This window comes from Rhodnius prolixus, unplaced genomic scaffold (assembly GCF_049639745.1).
Source record: "Rhodnius prolixus isolate KJV_2025 unplaced genomic scaffold, Rpr scaffold_1, whole genome shotgun sequence".
Taxonomy (NCBI): domain Eukaryota; kingdom Metazoa; phylum Arthropoda; class Insecta; order Hemiptera; family Reduviidae; genus Rhodnius; species Rhodnius prolixus.
In genome coordinates this window covers 17,446,188-17,473,580 of record NW_027411581.1, presented here as the reverse complement: position 1 = coordinate 17,473,580, position 27,393 = coordinate 17,446,188, and the positions used below count along the sequence as shown (strand labels likewise).

Below are 27,393 nucleotides of genomic sequence, written 5' to 3'. Positions count from 1 at the left end.
CGTATACGTACGAGCCGAAAGTATACGGTGCGCGTTAGGACATATGTGGCAATGCATTCAGTTCCTAGAGGTGTACAAGAGGGGAATAACGGCAGTAATCTACCTGGTACATATCTCTCCCTCTCTACTATTATCAGAGTGGAGGGGGATCTAACATGACCGGTGACTTGTAGGAATGTAGCGGCAGGTAGGCGCAGTCGGTCCGGTAATGTGTGAAAGTTCGCCACGAAGTCTACACTAATTGTGTTTTTTCCTTTCTTTTGTGAATGTGAATTGACGGACGATATTCCATTTTAAGGATTTCATATTTCCTAACATGAGTATATAGCTACTGGGTAAGTTGATATATCATTTATGTAATTTAGAATTAAAACTGAATCCATTTAGAAACGGTTTTCTCATTAATAATTTCTAATTATTTGGAAACATTTTTGTAAAAATAGATCAATTACATAAAATTTCCTCTTTTATTTTCGAAACCAAAATTTCTAATGGCTGAACGATTAAAAATGTAATATGACATGTCTATTTTCTGACTGTTTCAACAGGTGTTTCTTTATCTTAAGCGAATGAATTTACCGTTTAAAGCGGAGAAATCGTCAATGAGAGTTTAAATAACACTGTTAATTATAGTATCGTTCGAAAACACTGAATTAGATTTTCCGTGCTTAAATAAATTTAACTATTCCTTAGTTATCCCAGTTTATATTTTAATTACAGTTTATAGTTCGTTAGCAAACCCCCCTAAAACCCGATTCGATGATAAAATTAGATAAAACCCCCTAGGTCTACTTAAACAGACCCAAAACATTTGAGTCAAAATATTTATATCTTTTATGCATTTAAAGAAAAAAAAGAAGAAATTAAAATGGTTACTAGGATCAAACTAAACCAACAGGAGGGTATATGTAATAGTTTCTTTCTGAGTCTACTGGTAGGAATGTATCACTTATTAAGTAGCATTTTGAATTGCTAAACCACTAAAATTATTATTATCTTAGCTGGATTTTTTTATTCGTTTAAGGAACAATTACAGACAATCTCTCAAATATTTATTTGATTTTTTGCCATACTTAATTTTTGTTAATTTTTAAAAGTTTGCTATTTTTGCCTATATTTCATTCTTCTTGGGAAATAAAACAATTAGTAAGCAATAGCACTCCAGATTAAAATAATTGCATCGGCATTGTTTCAAGATCATTTATTGGTTTTTTGGGTTCATCATTTGTGTTTTAAGTTCATTTTTCATTTTGAGTTCATCGGATGATTTGAGGGATTTGCCAAGAAACAAGATCTTTTGGTGAACAGTTTTTGTCCTTAGACTAATATAAGTAAAGTAATTTTTTAGGCGGGCTTAACGTCCTACAACCAAATGAGGTGCAGCGGTCGGTAGAACTTAATAATTACATTTTTCTAACAAATAAAAAATTGGATAATTACTGTTGGTATCGAACTGGCGACCTTTTACTTATAAGTTCCTGAACCTAACTAATATTACCAATTCACTTGACACGCCTCGTTTTACATGTACAGAAAATACAGTTACTCCAGTTTCCACTGTGCAGATCTTGCAGATATCACAGTTTCAATTTGCTACTGACAGCGGAAGCAAAAAAGAGATGATGGCCAAAAATAATGTAGACGCTCTCTAGTAAGAAATATTTAATGTTCGCATAAGTGTTTTTTAGCCAACTTTACTTCTATATTTTCTCTGTAGTGCCTGCGCAATGCGAACTGAGATTAGTACACTGTGCTGACACAAATCAACTATCGATAAGAATAGAACTGTTATCCCATTGAAAAGCAAGGTCCATTGGTTTTTGCCTCATTGCAAATTTCTTCCTTATCTGGCTCCAAAAACTCATTAGATCAACGTCTTCCGCCATCAAACTAAACTATATAATTCGCTTATAAAGGAAGTACAAAGTCTGTACGATGATGTGCGCATCGGGCCAATCTTCAATCTTCGGTGTGGAAACAATCTTCAACTTCTGAGATTACGATAGTTTTCTTCTACTTTTTTTTTCTAACGTCGAAGTTTTGCAAAATTGTTTTATTTTAATTTAATTTAATTTGAATTTATTTACTTTTTGCGGAAAATTATCAAATTGTTATAAATTTAACGTCACACTTCAAAGTTCTAAATATACATCTTTTGCTCTGCAAAAGCGACCCAACTCTTAATCACTAATTTTATTATTGACCCAACTTAAACAGGCTACTACTGTTGTGCTGGATTACTTTTATTTGTTTCAATAACAATTACGGGCAACTTGATCACTGTTTGTTTCAAATTTTTCGCCATACAAATATTCCTGAAAGTTTTTCACGAAATGGCTTAACATGGTGGAAGTTGCTGTCGAAATGCAACAGCTTACCAAGTTTTGGTATCTAGAAGAAAAGAATTTAGATCAGGGTGTCTTGAGAACAGCCCATGAGCACCTTCTCTATCTCAGTTGCACCAACACTTTATACTCTCTGCACTGTAATACCTCCATTGTGACGGAAAGAGATAAACGAATATCAACAGAGAGAGAGATGCAAGCAGCTGCCTTTTGCTATAGCACGCGTCCACAATCATACAAAAGAAGAGTTTCTAAGACATCCCTTTTCACGTTCCTCCTACCACTGCGCCTCACTCTAGGTCTGCGTGTCCGTCTGCAGGCGTTCCTTTTGAACAGAAAAAAATAGGGGTCTCTCCCTCTTGCAAGTTAAGGAGCAGCTGATGTCCCTATTTACATCACCTCGTACTTGGTGGTTGAGATGTTAGCGCCCAGATAAGGTTACACTTTGCGCCATGTGCTGCACTAACCACTCCAGGTCGTTAATATTAAATATAACATTTATTTATATCATTCAGTATGTATAGGTAAAATACATAAAGTTGCTTCTTGAGACGATCTGTGTCATAGCCTGTCATTGAAGGCTTTTCTTGGCGACCAGAATGTGCTTTGTTGCTCTTTCCAGTTAATTTTGCACCACCACAGCCTTTTAATCACTTTAATTAGTTGGCTACTTTTGTAGGCCAGTCGTAGACATGCCTTACTAAACGTTTCTTTTATTAACAGATAGAATGCAAGAACAAAAACAGTCATTCCATCCAATTGGTTACGCTATGTACAGCTAACATTTGGACATCATGTTAAATTCCGAAATTGAGTTAGTTTCAAAATATTTATAATCGAATTAACTTCTTCCTTTTTTTAACAAACGCTTTCTTTTTCTCTCTTATCCCGCTCTATTTTTTTTTTTAAATTCCTTTTGCCGTATATCAGTTAAGGAATTAAATTTTTCGCTAGAAGGTTAACCACTTTGGATAGATCCATGAAAATTGAATTGTTTACAGCTTCCTAGATAAATGTTAAGGACCAAATCCGTAGACGTTGCGTGCTATTACCAATGGCGGCTATTCAGCTATAAGCGATTTTCTGGAATTCCTCTCCAATGATTTGCAAAATATCTGCATCAGTTAGGTAATTTTCTTTTATTTGATAATTTTTCCAGAAAAAAAGAAAATATTAGATACTTGTCTGGCAAGCGTGGCTATGAAGTGCGATATTCAGAACTATAATTTAATTCAAATACATTTCAACCAGTTTGGCTAATTAACTGGTTAAAACCTAACAGCGAAATGGCTAAGTAATTCATTTCTATTTTCAACGCAAATACTTTTCTTCAAGTATCATAAACCTTTTATTTTCACTTGAAAAATAATTTTCAGAATAGAATACATATTCTAATTAGGTTCTATCTTTGCTCTGCTGAGGGTAACAGATTGTGAATCCCATAAAATACTTAAACGTTATCGTTCAGTTTGAAGAAAACACGTGGTTCACATCTCTTCTTTTTATGAAATTTTCTTAACATATTAATATTTTTAACAAAAAAAAAGAGAAAAATTCCCATACTTAATGTTTATAATAGAATTTTACAGTTACAATTGTTAGGCTGTCCACCCCTATTGCTTATTTCAAGTTTTTGTGACCTCAGGCGATCGGAACTGGTTTTCTTCCTATTTCTGAAGAGTCATACATATCCAGGAGTATTCCTTTTCTTGTACTTTTTTGAATTAGAGAGGTTGGCGGTTATTGATATTATGATGGAAAACAGCATTTCTTTTTGCTGATCGACACAACGGTTTGTAAAGTAACATGAAAATCAGGGCTAATGTCTGAAGATAAAAGAATATAATCTTTCTTTACCCTTGCAAGCTTAGATGTGATTCTTAGCGCCGAGTGTCCAATATATTGAGGACTCAGCTGAGAGAGAATGATGCATTGCAAATAGGTGCAGTTAGGTGTTGGCCATGACTGCCGGCAAAAGTAATCGTTGAAGCGCATACCAACCCTCTTGCAGAGCTAAGTTTGGTCAAACTGTCATTCAAAACCGGATTTTGTTCTTTCAAGCTGATTTCTGATAAGTTTTTTGCCTCAGGAACCTTAAATTTTAATTTTTATGGAATGATATAGTAGCAGCATTCCTTTTAGAGAAGATTTGCTTTTAAAGCCATTATTTAATGGCTTTAAAAGCAAATCTTCTCTTTACTAGTTAGTAAAGAAGTTTTTTTTAAAGAAAAATAACTTCTTAATAAATTGTTCATGATCTTGTTAACAGTACTATTTATTATATTATCATTTGGAATTGCCTCATAACAATTTTGTTCAACAATGTTAGAATTCATTTGTACATGTGTTAAAGTCTGAAAAACATATTTGCATAGCAGTTAACTAAGTTATAAAACTATTTCATGAAAAGTGAAAAGTGCAATATGAATTTCATGCGATTGTTGATCTGAGCTTGTTAAGCTAAGATCTTTTTATTTACTTGGTAATCTAAACACAAACTTAACAATGAATGAAAATATCTGGTAAATAAAATTTATGATTGTAAATGGTACTAATTTAAAAAATACAGTATTGCTAAATATTTTTGATAAAATAGCGTTTTAATTGATTATATTCTTCTTTAAAGCGATGCGTAATAAATTATGAGGAATTAAGCGTGCAATAAAATAAATGTTTAGTATTGATGACTTGCAAAAGAAATAAACCAAATCTTCAAGTGTGCAAGTAGTGAAGATAACATGAACCGAGGATGTAGACCATTTATATTAGAAGTTCTGACATTTTCTTGATAAAAAGAGAATAACTACTTCTTAGTTAAAACTTGCTTATATTGGAAGAAACAAAAAAACTAGACAAACTTTTCCCATTAACAATGTTTTTTGTTTTGTTTAGTAACTAACGTTACTTTGTTGTTAAATTTTCAAGAATAGTTATTCCATTTCACATTAAGCAATAGATGAACTCAGTTATTATATTATAGTAATGATTGTATTCGAAATACCAAAAAGACTCACAATATATTGATCGGGAAGATGTTCATTGATGTCAGAACTGTGCGTACAGTAACATCTAATGTAATTAGGAGCAACATATGTTTCCATCAGGCAGCTGACATCACCAGTTTATACGCCGTTAAAATTAACATTTGTCTTCACACAACATTATAATAATGCGTAAAACAAGTGAGAGATGTAGATTTTATGAACTGTACTAAAACCCATGATAAGATTAGAGATTTTGTAAAGTTATTGTCTTGATTTTTACACAACTTATTGACGCTAGCTGAGTCTTGACACTCACCTTGTTCTGGTATTAAATTCAATAATTCTACTGCAAAAGGAGTACGAGTATGTTACCTTAGGTTACATGTGGACAAATGACTAACTTAGAATCCTTATATCAGACTGAAAAGATCTGAGATTAACGGACAATTTCGCATGCTATCAAGACTTCTTGACAAACAATATGAACTTACACTATAAAACAAACTTACTTTGTACAAAACTTTGTTGTGACCTATATGAATCTTCGAAATAGAGTTGCAGGGCTCCGCTATCTTAACCGAGTCCTTACAAACCTCCACATTATGTCTCCAATAAAACCCTTCATCCATTCCCTTCGTGTCCGATTCCCCTATTAAAGATCCCACAACTTCCTATCCTATCTTCACAGTCTCTAACTTGTCTATTCTAACCTCACCCAATGATCTCCTCAGACAACTGAAGCTTCAGTGTCCTCATGATCGTATGTAACGTCATGAAGCCGCGATAACTCGGGTCATTAGTCCATCTATCTTATATTTTCTGATCTAGTTTACACTTCAAGGATTTGTTTTTTCTTGCGCTACACCGAACAGCCTACTTTCTGGTAGCGCTAAAGAGTTGTAATATGTTAGGTTAGTAGTTACGTACTATTTTAGAAATGATATGACTTCCAGATTCTGCTATATAATACAAATTCTGATATAAAATTGAAACATTGAACACAATGCTACTAGTTCTTTCATCTACGACGATTATCAGATAATAGAATCTTAATCCCCAATGTAGCGTTATATCGCATGTTATTTTGAAGTTTAAAACTTTTTATTTTTTTTAATATAACAAAGCTCTTTAACATAATTGCGCGATAATATATGAATGCAAATAGGTTTCATCACTTCACAAACCCAATCGAACATTCCATCGCTGCGTGCTCTGCATTAAGTTTATATTTTTGCATTATGAACTAGTTACTTCACCAACATTCAATATTAATTAAAAAAGTGTTGAAGTGATTAAGTTAATTAAAATACAAAACAATTAGAACAAAGTTCGAATTACGTTCCTCTATGCAGTGCTATTGTAGTGTAATGCGTGGTGTTATCACCTGTATTTATCATTACGGATTTAGAGAAGTTGCTAAAATTTGGAGTTGAAGTAAATTCCTCTTTCGAAAAATTCCAATTTTCCTGAATTCTTTTTACTTTTACATTCTAAGAAAATAATGGCGTTAGTGTCTAATTTTGACAATTAAGTTCTCTGCAGAATTAAATGTTGATCCCTTCAACGTGAATTCTCTTTCTTATTGCATTTCCTGTGTTTTTTTGTGTACACGTGTTTTCTGAAGATATTATTCCAATCACTTGGGATTTGGCTAATAATTTACAGAAGCGATTTTTCAGGTTTTTCAAGATTTTTTTCGATGTGGTATCTATGATTTTCTCTGAACTGTTATGGTTCATACTATAGTTCTATAAAATTTAGGAAAGCGGTATAGATAGTCATGTTTTTTTATATTATTAAGTATTTATGATTTTAGAAAATGTAAATATCGGGAAAAGTTTATTTCAAAAATTCTTAATTGCAGACTTGTAATAGGTAAAAGTCGAGTTGTATTTACATACACCAGATTTTTAGTTCATAATTGAAAACTTTCAGCAAAATACTTTAAGTAAGTGTTAAAACTTTTGAGGAAATTGTTCAAATCATATTTACAAGTCGTCTGAAGATTCATATCAATCTGAGAACGTAGAAATCAATGAGAAGATGTTAGTTTCGAGTCAGTGACACTCGCCTATTATATTGCTCAGCATTTATCACAAGGTTTCTTTTTTTGTCGCCTTCCATTGAGTAGATATTTTATTTTAAACTGTTCTAACAATATCAGGCATCACTACATTGAAAGCTACTTTTTATTTATAGTATTATTTCATTCGAAAAATGTATTATCCCGCACTAAAAGGATTAGTGAAGTGTTAAAAATCTAATTTAACCAAGTGAGTGGTAATAGATATTGTTAATAAGAGACTAAAGGGTGTAGAGTGTGTCCACTCTATTGACTTTACCCCCTGTAACCGTCTCAACCGCGCTCTCTCTGCTTTATTCTAGGGCGAATAATGTTTCATATAAAGCGGCTTCACCCTTATTAATTATTCACAATCCATACACAACATATACCAACTTTCAGCCAATTTATTAGTAGCAGACGGACAGTAGCCCTTCTTTAAATGGATAAATTAGGCAAAAGTAAATTTTAAAATAGTTAAAATCATTTTTAATGGCATTAAAAGATTATTTGATTGGCCACTGGACCACCTGCATCCTTTTTATCTCCTTAACAAAAACTTACAGTTTAAAAAGTTAAGTATAAGGGTTGATTAAACGCCAAAAGGTACACAAATCAGCTAGTACCCAACATTTCATTCAAGCTTAGTTGATATAATTTAAGTAATTTTGCTGCATTAACTTTTCCTTCACATTTTTTAGAATTTATTAGATGTCACAGACCTTTATGCTGGCCAGTTCGTTCATAATATTATTTGGTTATAATTATGATAAAATGTATATTATATCTTCGTTTTTAAATAGGTACTTTATTTTAACTCTATTCCAAATTATTCTTCTGATTTATCTTTAATATGCCCTTTATTCTGAAGTTGTCACATCTTATACATGCATGTTAAAGTAGAAAAAGACAAAGTTAGAGTCGGCTACTGTTTAAATTTGAATCACGGAGGATTTAAAACAATATTTCAGACTTGAATTCGTCTTACCGAAATATTCGTGAGCACAAATAACACACAGTTAATAACAAGTAGATTATTCAACAACAATTATTCATTTCTCAATTGTAATTTAATTTTACTTATAGTAAAATACTGGAATAATTAGCTGTCCTTAAAGTATGCAATACTTATTTATTTTATATTACATAACATATATATAACATTGTGAGAAGAACAGCTACATTGAGAGTGTGATTGAAGAAAACTATATTATTTGCGATAAAGCCAGATAATTATTACCTATTATTATAAACGTTTGACTACTTCATAAAATAACAATTACTTTAATCGAAGAATGAACTTAAACAGACGATTTTTATTAAAAATAAAATAATCGAAATCATTGATGTATGTTGGTGTAAGCATTTTTTTAAAAAAGTTTTTAAATTTTGTAGCCTCGTAATTTTTTTTATTTTTTATACCGTTTTCTTTTTAACCTGTAATTAATAGTTTGATTATTATAGATTAATAGATATTAAAGTCAATCTACAGTGCTACTTGAACAAATATTTTGTAGATGAAAATGGCCAGCATAAGGGTCTGTGACATCTAATAAATTCTAAAAAATGTGAAGGAAAAGTTAATGCAGCAAAATTACTTAAATTATATCAACTAAGCTTGAATGAAATGTTGGGTACTAGCTGATTTGTGTACCTTTTGGCGTTTAATCAACCCTTATACTTAACTTTTTAAACTGTAAGTTTTTGTTAAGGAGATTTTTGTACCTTTTGGATAGATTTTCATTTTTGTCTATTTTGCTAAGTTACATATCTGCTTTACTGTTTTTTTAAAATTTGGAATAAGCAATTCTATCATTATAACCTGATAAGGTGTTAACTACCACTGGAGAGATCTTTTTAAAGAATGATTATAGTTGCGGTCCCCAAACCATCCTCAATAACAATTTTTTTGAGAAAGCCTTTTTATATAAAATAGGAAGGTATTTGTACGTAAAAAGCAAATTTAAACTGCGATTTCAGACCTTCCTTTTAAGAGGAGTAAGAAAAATAAACGGGCGATTACAGTACTTCTCCCTAAAATGCAAAGATTTTGAATCGAACAACAATTCATTAATGTAAATAGGTTCACCCATTGATAATTTTAACGATTGCAGTACTTCCTCTTAGTAGGTGTAAGAGCATGATGGCACTTCACAGTCATGTAGAGGAGCTTTAATCACTTCTTCGTGCTAAATTTTATCAAAATCGGACAAAGCGTTATAGAAATATTGGTAATAATAGTTTTGGAAACGGCCTTACTTGGGTGGGGCAAACTCCCCTCCATATGAGGCATAGCGACGAGACTTTTAAAGTGCAAATCTGTACAAATTTCGATTCGAATGACACTTCATTCATGAAAATCAGTTCACGTGTCGATAATTTGAAACGATTGCTATACTTCCCCTTAACTAGTGTAAGAGCAGATCGTCGCTTTAATGTTACATAGGGGAGCTCTAACCCCATCATCCTACCAAATTTTATCAAAATCGGGCTAAGATTTACAGAGTAATTAGTAATAATAATTTTGAAGGGGGCCTTACATAAAGGGGGCTAACTCCTCTCCCATTCGGTGTACAGCGTCGAGACCCCCAAAAGGCACATCTACATAAAATTCCGAATCGAATGACACCTCATTCATGAAAATCGGTTCGCGCGTTTAGGCGCTACGCAGTTTACAAAAAAGGTAACAACAACAACAAGAAGAAGAAGAACAACAACAACAATTTCTGAAAAAGCCGTTTTTGCTCATTTTCAGCAACTTTTTTCTCGAAACCTATAAGATCTGGGTTGTTGCAAAAAAATTACAGTCATAAAGGAGGGTTTGCCCTTTATTTTAAAGAAAATTTGGGAATTTTATCTTTAGTAGAAAAAGAGAAAAAAATTGTCAAAGTTGGGTGTTTTTCAACGTTACGCTTTTTCGTGCACTTTTTGATGATCAACCCTTATACAACTGTCCTACCGGACAGTTTTAATCTACTTACAGTTTTGTAAAAAACAAATAAATTACGGAATGGCCTTTAGTTATCAACCATAAATACAGTTAATTATGTTTCTTTCAGACATTCATCGTCTAAATTTACGTCTATTAAATTGTTAGTTTAACAGCTTTTCCACAAACTAAGTGGGGTACATGAATTGTCACAATAGGAAACCTGGTTAGTTATTTGGACAATTGTAGTAAACACATATGGTTTTATACCTTTCTGGCATATTCAGTACCGTTGTGGACTACATGCGGGCACATTTTTCCGTTGAATGTAGGCATTTGTTTGTTTTGCTATTGGACATTCGTTTGACATCAGGCTGTTCTGTCAGGGTTTTATTAGAGTGTTAGTTAGGTGTTTCTGTTTGTAATACACACAAACAGTCTATTCACCAAGAAAGTAATATTGTATTTTTGCTTTATACTCAAAATGGGAGTGATGCTATTGGGCCGAATTTTTTAATTTAAATTTTCATTCGGATATCCACATTTCAAGCAAAAGCGGGTTATTTAAAATTTGTTCTTTTCTTTTTCTTTTTTTTCATTTAAGGCGTCTTCGTCTGAGGCCATTGGCGCCCGAAATAAAGTGAAGACTAATTCTTTAAAGTCCATTCTGGAGCATTTAAATTATGACAACAAAAAATAAAGTAAAGAAAAAAGTTATCATAAAGACAAAACTTTTTTTATTAAATTTTTGTGCAACTACGTTTCTACCTTACGTTTAGATAGTCATAAAATTGTTTACTGAATCTTTTACTGCATGGAAGAATATTTCCTAGCTTGATTTAGTTCGTGAAAAATTCTTTTAAGTTAAATTTTCCTGTAAAGAATATAGAGCCAAGAGATGCAGCAATAGAAGTAACTACTCTTCACTGGGTAGCCTAGCGGGGGTGTGTCTGAAGGTCACAGCCAAGCTGTAAAAAGAATGAAAAGAAAGTGAACAAACCGGATTTTCTGGAAGAAGCTTCCAGCATCCTTTTTTTTTACAAGCTGGTTTGATGATTATAGAGCTCTTGGGAAATGTTGAAGTAATTTGGAATATAAATATTATATATTTTTTCTTCCGCATGAAATTTGTTTGAAAAATGATAAGAGTGAAGTGAAAACAGCATCAGCACAAAAGATGAATGATATAGAGAGCGGGAGATTATTCTTAAGAACAGAATTGCGGTTTCTAAGGAAACATGAAGCAAGGGTTGACAACTGCATAACAATTGCTGGTACTTGGGAATATTACAGAAGATGGCATGCCTTAAATCGCTCGACAGTCTTCAAACTGAAGGTTACTACGCTTGTCTATGTTGCTACAAAGATCTGCTAAAAAAATCATCCACACGACTACATTCTATTCGCAACTTTATTTTGTTTAGAAATTTTTGTACTCGAGAATTGACTTCTTTTATTATTATTATTTTATTTATTTGATTATCATAATGGCAAAATTTTATACAGCTGTGCTGCATAATCTTAATGATTAATGATTCTAGTAACTGCATATCTAGAAATATTCACTCAGAAAATCACGTGGTAATTGGCGCTTAAGGAGGATCGACAGGAATTGATCGGGAGGAGAGGTGACAGACTAAAGGATTCTGATCTGCAGATGTGTTGTCTAATCTTTTTTATTGAAGTTACAGTTAGTTTTTTTATTGAGGCAAATTGAAGTTACATTGGTTGGATACAAGAAGGAAGCAATGAAGTTTGTGCGGAATACTTTTATTTTTAAGGTTTGTATTTTTAGGTGGTAAGAACGCTTGGCAGAACACCATAATTTGAGTCCGAAAGTCCATTTAGTACTAAGTACAGTGTTGATAAAAAAAGTTTGTTCTCTAGTGATAGTCTTGATTGGTCTAACAGTCTTTTGAATTGTGTGTAATATCGTGTGTACATCTCTTGTCGCTTAAGTTAATTGTGAGTGTTCCATGTTAGTATTTTATCGATTAACAACCCCAGGTAGCGTCCTATCATCAGAGGTTGGGAGCAGATTTTCGTTAGAGGGTGCAATATTATTTTCTTAAATTTTTTAGGTGATTCTGCATATTTCTATTGAAGATTAGTGGGTCAAGATCAGAAGAGAGGATAACAGTGACATCAGCATTATTGGATACGATAGTCTTACGATCGATAGACAATGTATCCTGCATAGACTGCTTAAAAAATGAATTTATGCTGAAGTTGTTGACATTTGCAATATAATAAAACTGAACCTCTTGATGATCTCATATTTTTGCCTCTAAAAGCCCATATTTACTTTACTGCAGCTGTAACTCCTCTTTCCAAACATCGATCGAACAACCCATAAATTCTGGAAGAAAAATGGAAGCTCATGCTAAAGACCCTTAGACTTCCAGATGGAATGCCGTCCTTCAAAGACACTCTTTCGTAATAGGTAGTCCAGAAAGTTTTCTTAGGTCAAATGTGAAGCACTACTAAATTCATTAACTACCATTCGGAGTCTCTATTCGTGAACCATGCTATGTACGCAGACGCTGAATCTTGCCTAAACACATAAAGCAAACACAGGAAAAAATAGTAGAAATGTATAAATGACATTTTTGGACTGATAAGAAGGTTTACGTTACTAAAAATTAACAAAAGGCTGTTTATTTTCACATTAGAATGAAATATTGCTCTTCCTCATAAATAAACTCCTTTATTTTCTATTTGCTCTGAAAGGGAATTTAATCAAATAACACAACGACTTGTTGAAAGAAATAATTTTCAAGAATGATATTCTATATATAAACAATCTGTTACACACGTGTTCTAAATGTAAGTTATATAATTATATGACAGCATAACTCAGAATTCTTGCCCCTTAACGATTTAAATCTTTAGGGCCATAAAAATGTGATATAGTATACGGGAGACAGCCATAATCACAGAGAGTCTTCAGATTTGACCATATTGGCACGAGACATGTGTCACACAAATATGTGATGCATCTTTGCCCATACTTGTTTGTAAAAAGAAGAAGAAGAAGTTACATGCTTCCTTTAAGAGCTTTTGAGTGAAACAAGAAACGCTTACTATTGCCCTCGCTTGGTACAGTCAAAAAAAGACAGGTTCAACCCTTGTATTTTTGGCTAGTCTGGCCCTGATTTACTTCTGTACCTCTTTACAATAGAATCTAGAAGGGGTGGGAAAGGTCGTCTTCGCGTACGTTACGCTTCTCCCCTTAGAAAAGTTTCACCCTTAGATTAGTGAAGCAGTACACAAGTCTCCATACCCTTAAAAGACTTACGCTCTCTCTCACTCTCAGCTCTTTCACTACCCTATTGGCCTAAAGCTCGGGCCCTCCAAGATTACCGCTAAACAAGGCATAAAAAGCCACCCCTAAATCTTTTGCAGGTAAGAAGGCAGCAAAAAAAAAAAAAATTATATCGCTTCAGGCTAAGATCAGCATAAATCTATTCGGGTCTAAAGCAAAGCTACATAAATAAGAGGGATAAACATTCGAAAATCTTTCAACTGGAATTGCAGTTCAGATTTCGAAGAGATAACATCATAAGTCTTTCTGTACATCCAGTTTGAAGAACTGTTCGTTACCAAATAATATAATTAAGTAGTAAGGAGAATCTTGATTTTGGTACTTAAAATGCAACAAGCTCTATGCTAGAAGCATCGTTGATTTAGAATGTAATCCGTGTATTCAACATACTTTCTCTGCATTATATAGGAACACATTTTTTAAATAAGTACGTAAAAAAGTTAGCAATTGTGATAAATATTTTTAGAATTACATTAACATTGACTTCCTCCCATTGTACACTTTGTCTCATTGACTTCTATGTTTAGTTTTTACAACTTGAATTTAAGAAAGAGCCATCTCTTGGCGGATCCACAGATTCACATGATTGCATGCAAATATTTATAGATATCGTTGATTTTATCCATTCTTAGTACGCTTGCTTACTGTCTAACCTGAGCGGTTTTGCACTTTTGTCCATTATCAGAGGTAGTTTGAGCAGTTTGGTGTAGAGAATTCAACTTCACTCATGTTTCCGTCACTCTATACTTGCTGCTGACTTTGTCAGAATAAGGAGAAATATGTCTAAATAGTTCCTCCACATTCGTTGTAAGCAATGTTTGGCCTAGGTAGATATTTTTAAAATGTTGATTGAATCATTCTTTCATTTGATGTGGGAAGAAAAACTGGATCCGTTCTGTTATTCTATAAATCATGAGACATTTTGAAGAATAAAACCAACCTCCTATCAACAGACAAGTAAGATTAAATTTTAAAAGTTTTCCTTTAACAAAATTACTGGAACTTTGCCAGGATATTGTGCCCCTTTTATTTGCTTTAAATTGTAAGCAAACGGTGGCTGAATGATTTAGTAATAATAATTGGTTCGAAATGATTCTTTGAATCAAATGAAAATATAAGACAGCATTTTTCTAATTCTTAATTTACCTTTTTATCTGCAAACAATCATTAATTACTCATTAATAATTCGCTTAATGCATTCAGTTAACTCGGGCAATCGGTCTAGAGTTCTCTAAGAAGTGAATGTATGAGTTTTTACAAAGAATCTGAGTAGCAGAAAACTGAAACCTGTTCTTTGCTTTAGAGATCGCGCCATGTTTTCCGCAATTCCAAATTCGATCAGCAGAAGCTGCTTAAGAGTGGTTTGAGTTTTTCTCTTTAGCGACTACTCCATTGTTCTACATAGTTCAATTATATTTGATAAGTATTTGGAGAAAATTTATTCTGTCGGCTTTTAAGAAACGTTATTTTAAATTTCCATAAAAGATTTAAAACAAAAATTAATTCTCTGTAAAAAAAATATACTTCCGTCCAATTTCATATTTTTTATTGAATGGAGTGTAATTTCCTAATCACTCGTTATGTTCTTAAAATTTTCTCGTTGTGGTAATTGAGTAAAGCAACTAACGTATTTAGTTTTTTCTAATTGTATTGTAGGAGATTGCGAAATTGGTGTAGTCTAGAGCTAGTTGGGTTGTGGTTAACTCGGTAAACTGTTAAAGGCGTATAAAGAATAAAACTGGGTGGAAAGAACTAGATTAATCTCCTACAATTAAAGAAATGATCATGAAATGACAATGAAAGATCTGTCGTTCATTTTTCTTAAAACATTAAACCTGTAAAAATCTTAACCAATCTGGTTTTAGCAGCATATTCCTAAAAATTTATCCACATTTTTTTTAATTGCCGTTCACGTAAATGTGGCAAGATCAGGGTTATCGCTAACTCTCGGCATCCTTGCAAGTACTTTTAGCAGGTTACTTACATTCTAGAATCTAGAATGAAGCTAGAGCTTGTGTCATATACAACACCATAGATACCACAAGGAACTTCTTTGCTAGACAGATGTCATTAGTGAGTTGGAAGAAATCATGAATGAAGTACAAAATTTTCTCTTCAGATTGATCGATATTAACAATCCTCTTAGTCAGACGCTTTTGCTGTGCACGAATGGAATTTTAAGTTTCCAGCATTTCTTTGTTCTACAAGAGTTCTGTCCAAAAATTTAGGTATACAAAACCACAGCCTCAAACAATAACAGATGAATTATAAAAAAAAAATAAATGAAATAATTTATAGAGTTGATGTTCTTTTCGAATTTCCCCTTTACGGGTTGTGATTTATAAAACTTTTAGCGATTAAAACCAAAAATGTGGAACTTCTGGTTTTGTATAAAATTTAACCGTGGTAAATCTTTGTTATAAATAAGGAAGTAACACAACATAAATGCGAAATTTCTGAATGGCAAACAAAAGAATACAAAACGAAGAAAGGGGAAAAGAAGGATTTTGCCTTGTTATTCTTTAGGGAGAATTGTTGTTTAGGAGGGGCGAGCAGTTTTCCCATGAGTACAAGTGGTGTGTCCCAGCACTGGATGCAGTGAGTGCCGCTAGGTCAGATCCAGCCAAATTCTCCCCTTGAAGCCCCACCTTGCTTGCATGGACCCGTAGTAGAATATTCTTCTCCCTTCAGACCGTATTACCCAACTTCTACCTCTTTCCCTCCCTTCAACGTTTGCCTCTTCCAAATGTGGTCCGGGAAATGCAAGAGAAGACATTGCCTGCTTGATTCTTCCTTTCTGTGAGAACTAGATCACCCTCCTTAAACCACGTTTGTCTTATATTTTACTTTCGTTTCGTTTATTTTGTTGTTTTTCTTGTTTGCTATTTTTTAGAAAATATTTTTCTTAGCAAATATTTATTTCTTCCAAAAAAAACAAAACCTTTTTATAAATTTTCTTTTAATTCTAAACAGCTTATTCCTACTTAAAATTTACTCTCTAACTTGCAAAGTATTGTAAAATGACAAAGTAATTTGACTGTAAAAAGTAAAAAATTTGGGTTTTAAAGGTTTAAAAATCATATAATGATAATATCATTGTTGAAATCTCATTTGAAAGCTTATGTCTTCTAAACTTCACTTCTGTCAGATGGAAATAAATGTTAAGAAATAGAAAAGGAAAGATGACGACTTTGTACGAACACGATCCTTTCTAGAGAGAGAGAAACTGTGTGCGAAACAAATATCTAAAACATTCGCTTTAGCTCATGAAGTAACTTGAAATGCAAGCCATATACATTACGTATTTCCCACGTTTAAAAGGAAGAAGCAGACGCTAAAATAAGAATCCTGTCTTACTCTATAGATGCTCCTCTTTCAAAAATTTAAATTATGGATTACTTTTAATTTTATTGATTTTATTTTAAGATGAAATTTCGCCAAAATTTTTGTTATAAGAAACCGATAAAGTTGAAAATGAGGTTAGGTCTGCATGGCTAGATCTAAATCTAAATATCTTTTATCACACGTAGCATGCATGTACATTGTATCCCTGACCAGTTTCAGGCTTTTATTTATCGTCAGATAAAGATGATGATTCAAAAAAGTCCCAAAAATCCTTTTCTACGTTTTACTGTAAAGCTTAGTAACCAGCAGTTTCTAAAAAAAGATCCGGAAAGAGAACTTCCACGATCTTCTCTAACTACCTGTTCCTTCCTAAAGTTTCAACTCATTATACTATATTTCTTCAAAATCTGTATTTTCAAAATAGTTGTACTTATTACTAACATTAAATGACTTCTAAAACTCATTAGAGAATTATAGTGACAAAAGAACCCCTCTTGAAATGCCTTAAACAGAAATTTTAGAAAAATGATTTAAATAAATACCTTCACGAAATCTAAATACGAAGTTCAGAGATAAATCTTCGGGTCTTGTTTCGAAAAAAATCTGAAAAAAGAGAAAAATGAATTCGGTGAGGTGGTGTTTCCATTTAATGTACGTATTTTCTTTAAACCCAGGATTTCAACAGCACATTTAACTCTACTTAGTATTAAATAAATGATAGGATTGTAACTAAGAACTAAAACTGCGCCTTAGAGAAGTGAAAACTATTTCTTCAGATCAAAAGCTAGAAACAAAATGACTTTTCAAATTAAGAAATTTTGATCGTTTATTTTGTTCGCTTCTTTTATATCACTAATATTTGACTCCTGCGATTTTATAGTCTACAATTTCTTTATGGTCTAGAATCTTCCAAAAGTATTCAAGGGAGCTGCTCTGTTAATCTGAATATTTAAGGATTTTTATGTAGTGAAAGAAGCTATTGACTTTAAGAATTGTAGAAAAACTTCGTAGTTGAAATAAAATAGTTTACGTATTTGGTATGCAACTCGTAGATAAAAGTAACAATGCAGTAGTGCGCGACAAAAATTTGAGAATCGCTGAGCTTTTCAAAGAGCAGTACCTCTATCTTGCAATACACCTACGTTTTGCCAACTAGCCGCATTCATTCTCCTAAGGCTGGAAACATAGTGGAGCGGCGAGCAAAGCGGCGCTGATAGCGAAGAGCGAAGCGGCGAAATCAAACACAAGTTAACATATGGGAACGCGCATAGTGGCGAGCAAAGCGAAGATAGAGCAACTCTATCTATTTCTAGTTTTTGTTTTTGCCGCTTCGCTCTTCGCTATCAGCGCCGCTTTGCTCGCCGTTCCACTATGTTTCCAGCCTAAATCATCTTATACGTATATTTCATATGTTTTTGTTATGAACCTCACATTATCAAAATGCTTTTTTATGGTATTTATTAGGAGCATATTTATAAATAGAGGCGAAACTTAAATCCTTCTGTTCAATACTACATTTCAGATGTGCCGCTATTACTGTATACAAACCTAACAGATTCAGCACATCTGTAATACGTTATATGAACACATCTAGGCTTCTAATAGAACGTTCAGATTAAACAATTGTACGAGTTTACTTGAGGATTTGTCGCAAAATGGATTGTAAATTACGTGATATTGCAATTATGTGATTCGTGTAATCACATTAAAATTAAATTAATGAAAGTTTCGCCGTAGGAAACTTCTTCAGTTACTTTTTTAGAATCCTTGGCGTTTCTGCGGTTTCCTAGTCTAATAACATGAGAACACTTACATTCCAAACACCCTGACAGTGAAAGTAGAAACAGCAAAAATTGTTTATGTGTGCTACTATTGTGATTTAGCGAACCCACATGCAAACTGAAACTCATCATTACTCGCAGCTGGAGTTGTGTTTTGTCTTTGTTACTGTGCACATCGTGTGCTGTTTTAATTGATTTCTAAGTGGTTTCTAGGCTGATTTGATTCACGATTTTTGGCAGACGTGTTTATTAAAGGATATTCTGTGCACTTGTGAAATTTAGTGAAATTCTGACGAGCAGTTTTAAAGATATTAATTAAAATTAATTTTCATATTAATAAAATTATCAGTGGACTGTAGGAACTTGGTGGTGGGGAGACAGTGGCAGTGTTTATTTGAGAAGAAGTTTTGTTTGTCTGTCTCGCTCTATTCTAAAGTTCAAGTTAGTATCATCTTTTTAGATTTGCAGCCATTTACGCACTGAAGGTATATATGTATATATACTAGCCCTGATATATATATTATCTTTTCTACTAAAATGGGCACCAACGATAGTAATGATAAATTTGAAATACTTCTTGGAGAAATTGGCCAGATAAATCAAATTTTAAATACCATTCAGCAAAGGTTTTCTGAGTTAAAAATAGAAAATCAAGGTCTCTCAACCAGTATTAGTAGTTTAAAGACTGAGATAAAATCTGATTTTAATAGTCTGAAAAATGATTTGAAAATTTTAAATGTTAAAAGTGATAAATTAAGGATAGAAAATGTGATGTTTGAAAAAAAATTAATCTATTTGAACTCTTTAATGGTTGATTATGAACAGTTTCGTTATGGTAATAGAGTCAGATTGACCAACATTCCTTACTCTGAAAATGAAAATCTCCTCTGTATTATTAAAGCTATTGGTGAATTTATTGGTTGCTCTATTGATGAAAATGATTTGGACTTTTTCTATCGTTTGAAAAGGAAGATTTTTATGCCAAATCCGCCTATTATTTTAAAATTTGTAAGAAGAGATCTGAAAAATAATTTTTTTAAATTATTTTGGGTGAAAAAAGAATTAATTAATACTAAAATTTTGTCTGGTATTAGTGAGGCGACTTTGAAGCGAATATATATATCTGACGATATGGGTTCGGAAACTTACAGATTATTCAGTAAAGCAAAGGAGCTGCAGAAATCTGGTAAAGTAAAATACTGTTGGTCCAGAAATGGTAAAATATTGATTCGAAAAGAAGAAGGTCTAAAAGTTGTGTTAATCAAGAGCGAAAGTGATCTGATGAAATATGGGTATGAAGTTCCAGTTGACTTAGAAGATGGATCTTCCTTAGCAACTGGAGAAGATACAGAAACTGAAGATGTTTTGACTTCTCAAGGGATCGACAGATCAGCCAAAAAGAGAAAACTTAAGAAATCACAATCTGGTCGAATTTTGGGGTTTCTGAAACCAAAGGTGCCTCCTTTAACGGCTACCAGTTGTGCTCAAGATTTATCTACTCCCCCTCCAAAAAAGTAGACTCTGTTAGTAGAAATTTTGTGTCAAAAATTAATGTATTATTCAGTTACTAAATCGTGAAATTATAAATGTAAATGATCTTTATTTTGAAGTTTTTGTATTTTATTCTGTTATAAATTTATGTATGTGTATTTATTTTTATATGGGTGAATTAATTATTATTTTAATGTTTATTATTTTTTCTTTCGTTTGGTTATCATGTTTATTGAGGGTATTTATTTCATTTTTCCTTATTACTGATTTTAGGCGGAAGCTTTATATTCTTTTAATCATTATAGCTGTTTTCAATTTATTAAGTTTCTTCAATACTGTTTATGATTTATTGTTTTTTTTCAGTTTTGTCTGCTTTTTATTTATTTATTTTCTTTTGTGTGAATTTATACACAACTCCATGCTTATTTACAATTGTAATTAAAGCAATAAAAAAATTATTATTATTATTATTATTACTCGCAGCTACTCATTAGACTTACACAATTTGAATTCACTAACAGTTTAGAAAGCCACTTTGAAGATCGTTGTAGATTTGGTTTTTAGTCACTTTCTTTATAGTCTACAATCTTCCAAAAGTATGCGTTTAAGAGAACTGCTCTTTAATCTGAATATTTAAGGTCTTTTATGTAATGAAAGAAGCTATTGACTTTAAGAATTGTGGAAAAACCCGTAGTTGAAATAAAATTAACATAAACAAGAATTATCCAATGAAAAGCTTTCCATGTGACATCCAAGTTTATTTAACTGATGTAACAGTATCGCCAATTTAAAGAGGAATAATTGTTAAAATATATTTTTTAAAAGTAAAATATCGAAGACTAAATATGACCATCTGTTCCTTTTAAAGATGAGGGGTGATCGTGCCCCACACAAATCAACAGAGCGTAAACACCAATGTATCTTGGTTAAATCAGTTCCGTCTTTGCTACAAAGTTTATTCCTTCTTAGGGCACAGCCGGCACAGATGTTTCCGAATTCAGTACGTATTGTACTTTTTAAAAACCCAGGTTGCGTTGAGCTCTAGTAAGTTTGTATAAATGGTAACTAAACTCAGCTTAATGCACTAAGAATGTACAGTCAAGGATTCGGTTACTATCTGAAGACATTAAAGTTTACATTAAATTTAAACAATGTATGAAAACTTTAAATGTGATTTTAATTTAAAAAAAAATATTGCAAATTTTTAAAACGAAATGTGACAGTGAAATTAATAATTCACTCGAGGTAATCTATTGAATAAACTAATAAATGAAAATAATATATTGCATGCACTGCAATTGGTTCGAATCAGGTTACAGTTATATATTCAACTTTAAGGAATATTAAAAAGGCTGCAGACCAAAGAAAGGTAACTTCAATAGTTAAGATTGATTTAAAAAAAAATCACTTTTTTTACTTTTTTGACTGTAAGGTCTGGAATGCCACAACGGATTTACTTGTCAATTTTTTTGACCTCATTTTTCCGAAAGTTATTTAAGCATCTGAAGCCTGCGTAAGGTGCTGGCTCCTTAAAAGACAAGGATAAGAACACTTATGTCAAGCAAGATGAATAAATAGATACAGCGAAAAAAAGTTACATTCATTTGTTGAATTTAGAAGGAAAAACAGTCCTTTGAAGATACCTAGAGATTTGCTTTTAGTAATAGAAATGACCTCAAATGACACCAATTATTTATTTACTCGAGAGGTGAGACATATCTAAATTAAGAGGATGTTTGTAATTAAAGGTAAATGTCAGTGTTAATGACTAGACAGAAGGAAGAACGGTAATCCACACTGTGTGTTCATATCAGATGGCTGGCATTTACTCCCGATGTAAGTAAGCCAAGAGCTCACTTTGGAAGCGGGAAAGTTGGTACGTGCCGCCCACCATAGCTTTACCGGTAGTTACGTCATCACATCGATTTAGGGTTCTCAAAGCCTACATAGAGGAAGTGACGTAACGAGAACAAGCTGATCAAAGTGTGGCGACCAGTAGTCGCTGGGCTTCTTTATTGGGTCGACCCTTTATGTTAGTGGGACACCAGAGTGTATAATTATTGTTCTAACTAGTTTTATAAGAAATAAGCTATTGAATTTTTACAAAATTTTTATATCACTTTTATCTTATACATCATATTTTAGTAGCAGGCTCATTTTCAAATTTACGTTGAAAAACAAGATATTTTTCTTTTATTTGGAGATTTTAGTTGGTTCTTAGAGACGTACATTTCCCACAAATCAAGTACTTATCTACAAGATTTATATAATACGTAGTTCTTTCTATGGTTTAGAGACATCTGTATTATGAAGAGTTAGGATATAAACAGCGTTAGAAAGCTAAAAATAAATCGTTCAAGAGATTCAAACTTTTAGCCAAGCGATTTCTTAATGAATCAGATTTTTAATTCAATATTTAATACTAAGAAGTATAAATAAAGTGAACACTAAAAACTCTGAAAAATGCGCTAAATCAAATTGGCTGGTAGAAAGTTTCGATCAAGGGGTATTGACGATATTTGAATGGAAGGTAATTTTAATCAAAGATAAAGACATTAACTGAAGCGATTTCCGAGCAAATCGCATAAAACTGAAAAAGTCCAGTGAAACAGCAACTTCCTACCCGTCATACTCGGGCGTTTTAGTTATCATTCAACCCCCGTTTCTGTCAAATTAGCTGTTTCATTTGTTTCTTTTTAATTCATTTAAAGATTATTTTTGTTCAATTATTCAGTAGGAATTCATTATAAATCAAACCACTGGTTTTAACATTCGACTTTGACCCCTGACTCTATGTTAGATGCTTTGTCAACCGGAACCTTCTTTATTGGATAGTGTTGCATTTGAATTAGAGGGCGTGGTTAGTCATTTCCGCTGTAATCTAGGCAAGTCACGCACGTAACACTTTAGGACCCTAAATTGCCATTCTATTAAAATATCTTCACCTGGCATTTTTATCTAATAAACTTTTTACAATTAAATAGAATAAAATATTTTTGAATATTTTCAAATTAAACATTTAGTTGATTAGAAATGCTGCAAGCAGCACAAGTTTAGATTTGCTAGAGCTTAGAGTCCCTTTAAGCAGGAACTCCAGCCGCCCGGAAATCCGAGCGCGTATTGTTCTGAGACAATAGAAGCAAAACCACACATCTTGTAGCCTGCTGGGCTACATGTCTTTATAGTCAAATTACTACCTTGATATTACTTAGGCGGCAGGGGAGTAAGTTCCTGCGTAGAATGGTTGTGTATACAATAATGTCAGGCTGTAATGTCCTGCTGCCAGCGTCTCACTAACAAAATAATATTCCACTTTCTTACACACAATTAACTTGTAAAACAACCCACAATGTGTTATTACGATTGTGTGTTAATAAATAATAGTGCGAGTCTGGCTTTATGATAAACTAAGCTAATGCGAATTTTGTCGTAAAATTAGTCATTCTTAGTTTGTGAAACCAAAAGATTATTTCCTGTTTGTTTTTAGGAAATATTATATCTTTAAAAAGCACCAAGTTTTCGGAGGAATCTTTTACAATTATCCTTAATGAACAACAAAATGGAATTTTCAACATCTTCATCCTTGCGGGCGGAATTTATTATTAAATTGAGGTTTTTAAATAATTATTCTTTGTTGAGTTTGCATTGAATTAATTGAACAGCATTTGTCTAGAAGGCATAATGTTATTTAATGTTAAAATTAAATTTAGTTGTCCAACTATCTATGTTTATGCTCTAAACTGAACTTCTAAAATAAATGAAGACCTACTCTTTTGATAAAGTGCACCGTACTTCAGTTTCGAAAATAGTGCTATCCATAATAATTAAAAAACTCGATTAACGATTTAACATCGAGCTACTTGGAGAAATGTAAATTGAAATTTTAAAAAAAAGTAAATGTAAATTTCGAAATAAATGAGCCAATTTACTTCGGCTATTCAACTCAGAGATACTTAAATAAGTTCTTGATTCCTTTATTTTATTGGTAACTAAGCATTAACATCAAAAATATTCCTTACCAGATGAAAGTTAACAGCTTTGTCAAAATAGGTTTTAGTAAGAGTTCTTAATTCAAACACCTGTCTTATTCAGGAAATTCATTTACTCCCCTTAGTATTTACTTTTATAACAAAAAAATAGACACTAAACTAGGCCATCTATCAAATAGCTAGGTAGTTAAGGTGGGAGGTAACCAGCTCGATTATCTCAGTCAAAGAATGAAATGCCTCAAGACAGAGGTAAAGACAAGTGCTTCTGGACATTAGTTTTCTTAGTCGAAGTTACGGCACTAGTCTATCTTAAACGAAGATGGTAGTTATCCTCGCGAACCAGATGTTACCTTATGAAACAGTGTTCAGAAGTAAAGCGGAAATGGGATAATGTTTTTGAAGATATTTGTCTAAGAATAAAGAAAGAAATAATAAATGTTTACCTCTTTCATTTAGACTTTCTATCGCCCTCAGTAAAATATAGTAATGGAAAATCGTGCAGTTGTCTAAGTACACTATTTATAGGTACTTGCATTGTAAGTGCGTTTTATACGAGTAATTCTCTACTTATCTTTTTCTCACTCCGAGTAGGAGTTTGTGCGGATGAGAGTGTGTAACTCTAAACCAGAAATTCACATGTTCCAATCCGAGTTTCCATTTGTTACCACCACCAAGATCTTCAGCATTAAGGTTTTGGTCAAAGACGATCATCCAAAAGTACCTCTGGATGATTTTTTTCTTTTTTCAAAGTATTTTCTCTTATTATTTTCTATGTACTTTAAATATTAATTGTGTTCTCGTAGATTAAGAACTTTTATTGGCAAAAATTTCATTTCAATATAGTTCTCATTTCTAGGAGAAAACTAGGAATAAGTTTCAATCTAAATGATTTTTGAGTTTAGATTTATCATCTAGTTCTAGTAGATGATATTATTGAGGCGATAAGTTGCCACCTTAATTGTGAACTTGAAGAGTTTAAAGTGACCACAAATGCTCATTTCTTGGACGAATTTTAAAATTATTCCACAAATGATGGATTAACTTTGTAAATATTATTTTTTTAAAAAATACTCGGGAGAACGTTATTTATAATTTAAGAAAAGTAATAAAACTGAAGCTAAGCAAAATAAAAAAGACTTAATTAAATTAAAATTGCTATACCCGAACCCCGAACTATGTACAGATTGCTGATCTGGATGTATCTGTATTAAATTGAAAATAAATAATTGGATTTAATAAGTTCAGATATAACATATGTAGAATTAGTAAATTAACCACAGATTTGAATTCGTATAACTATTTCTACAAAATTATTTGGTAATAGGTAAAAATAAATATTGGAATGTTGAATAGTTTTGGAAATAAAAAATTAAGCATAACGTGGAGTGTGAGAATTCAACCTTGAGTGAGCCGAATTTTAGAGCAAGTGCTGATCATTGTTGAAATGTTTAATATCATCCATTAGAAGTCCCCTTGTGTTCGCCCTTCGTTCTAACTACGTTTTCCTGGCGTCACACCTGCTACTGCTGAACCCTACTTTAGCCTGCCCCAATGGGAATTTGAATTAAATTATTGATCTCATTATCTCTAGTTATATTCAATTTGGTAGCGTTAAATATTTATATAATAGGCCAGATACGATTTAACACTTTAAATGTATTCCTATTCTTTTAAATATAAACGAATAGTATATCCTAATTATTATCCTGATTAAAACAAATATATCTGTTGATTTCAAATTATATATATTAGCTATAAAACAGAGATCTACTTTAGTTATACAATTTTGTACTGTTTTAACATTTCGACAAATTATATTATAAGAATTCCTATACTTAGAATCCATTTGTACTTAACAAAAATTGATGTAGGTGAAGTGTCCAGAAGGCTGATATATTAATTTCGAAGGCTTTAGAATTCAAAATCAGTTTCAGACGATAAACAGATAAACAGGCATTCATTGAGAGCGCGTGTGGCGACTAGCAGGTGACTTTGTCCGCCTGGGGATGGCAGCTGGCAGGCTGACCAGAGGGTGCAAGAAAAAGTCTGCGTTTTTACTTTAATCAGTACTGAAAGCTGGTTCATACATGTCTGTATTAATGATATGTGTTTCTGGTGCTTCTTCGAAGACTAGCTTTACCGCTATTCTTTAAACAGTCGGTTCAAGAGACCATGGATGTGCTGACCTCACTCAAATTTTTAAAAACTAACACTGCGTAGCACGAAATTAACATTGACCCCTCTAACTTCACAATTTTTTTTTAGTTGCAGTAAATGATATTTTATGAGCGGAATACTTCAATATCACTCTATTTTGGAAATTTAATTATTTCATTTGATAATTAGTAAATCAATTCAAGCGGTAAAATAATGTTACTCACCGAAAAGTGAATTGCTAGAAAACAACCTTAAGTCTTATATCCATTTTCCTCACAGTTCAAGGTTGTTCAGTTTGAAATAACTCCTTGTGGCGTTTTTTATGTGGTATTTATCGTGGTGTAATGTTAATGCCGAATTTCCAGCTATATTAGAGGGCGTACGGAAGAAGACATCACCTATTTGGGAAATTTATTCTGTATCTGCTACGAAGAGGTGACGCCAATTTGACAAGTCAAGCCCCAAATGAGATTCAGATATTATAAACAGTGCAGTAAAACATGCTATTCATTCTAGTAGAACAGCTCTGATTACTTCAGGGATTAAACGTGAGATTTGATTGAGAGTCACTCAATTGAGATATTTGACGTGGCTGACCAAAAAATCAGCTGAATGCTGAAAACGATATGTACATAAGTAGGGAGCGGCCTTCGAGTCGTGATTAATGGCTTCAAATTTTTAATAGATTTGATGGGAAATTTGGCTGGATTCAACAGCATAACTCTAAATTTTTCAAGATTTCCAAGGGCTTTATTGATGACTTTATTTAGAAATTAAAAGAGTAGCAAGGAAAATGTTTAATTAAGTGTTTCAGATATTATCCAAACAATACATCTTCTTTTATAGTACATTGCCTGAGATAAAGCAGAATAAAATGGAAAGTTTATCCGAAAACAAATAGGAGTCAAACGACGTTTTATTTAAAATGGAATAAAAATATTTTATTAAATTAATCACAATTACTAAATAGTTTGTCGTTGTTTTT

At 32.5% G+C, this 27,393-nt stretch overlaps 2 protein-coding genes across 4 annotated transcripts in view; both read left to right on the top strand.

Moving 5' to 3' along the window:
• The first annotated feature begins 315 nt into the window (after positions 1 to 315).
• The window catches only part of PsGEF (Protostome-specific GEF), an 84,645-nt gene continuing 57,567 nt past the window's right edge, over positions 316 to 27,393 (top strand). For all 3 annotated transcript variants that reach the window (XM_074131888.1, XM_074131898.1, XM_074131908.1), the window contains exon 1: positions 316 to 335. The gene's annotated coding sequence lies outside the window, so the exon portion shown is untranslated. The remainder of the gene's footprint in view (positions 336 to 27,393) is intronic.
• LOC141456152 (uncharacterized) lies at positions 11,627 to 21,262 on the top strand. The gene is made up of 2 exons (XM_074131860.1): positions 11,627 to 12,101; positions 19,866 to 21,262. Exon 2 carries the CDS (start codon positions 19,903 to 19,905, stop codon positions 20,287 to 20,289), a length of 387 nt encoding a protein of 128 aa, XP_073987961.1. The 5' UTR covers positions 11,627 to 12,101; positions 19,866 to 19,902; the 3' UTR covers positions 20,290 to 21,262.

Excerpts from the sequence above, each read along its gene's own strand:
- LOC141456152 (XM_074131860.1), top strand. The coding sequence starts at position 19,903 with ATGGGTTCGGAAACTTACAGATTATTCAGTAAAGCAAAGGAGCTGCAG.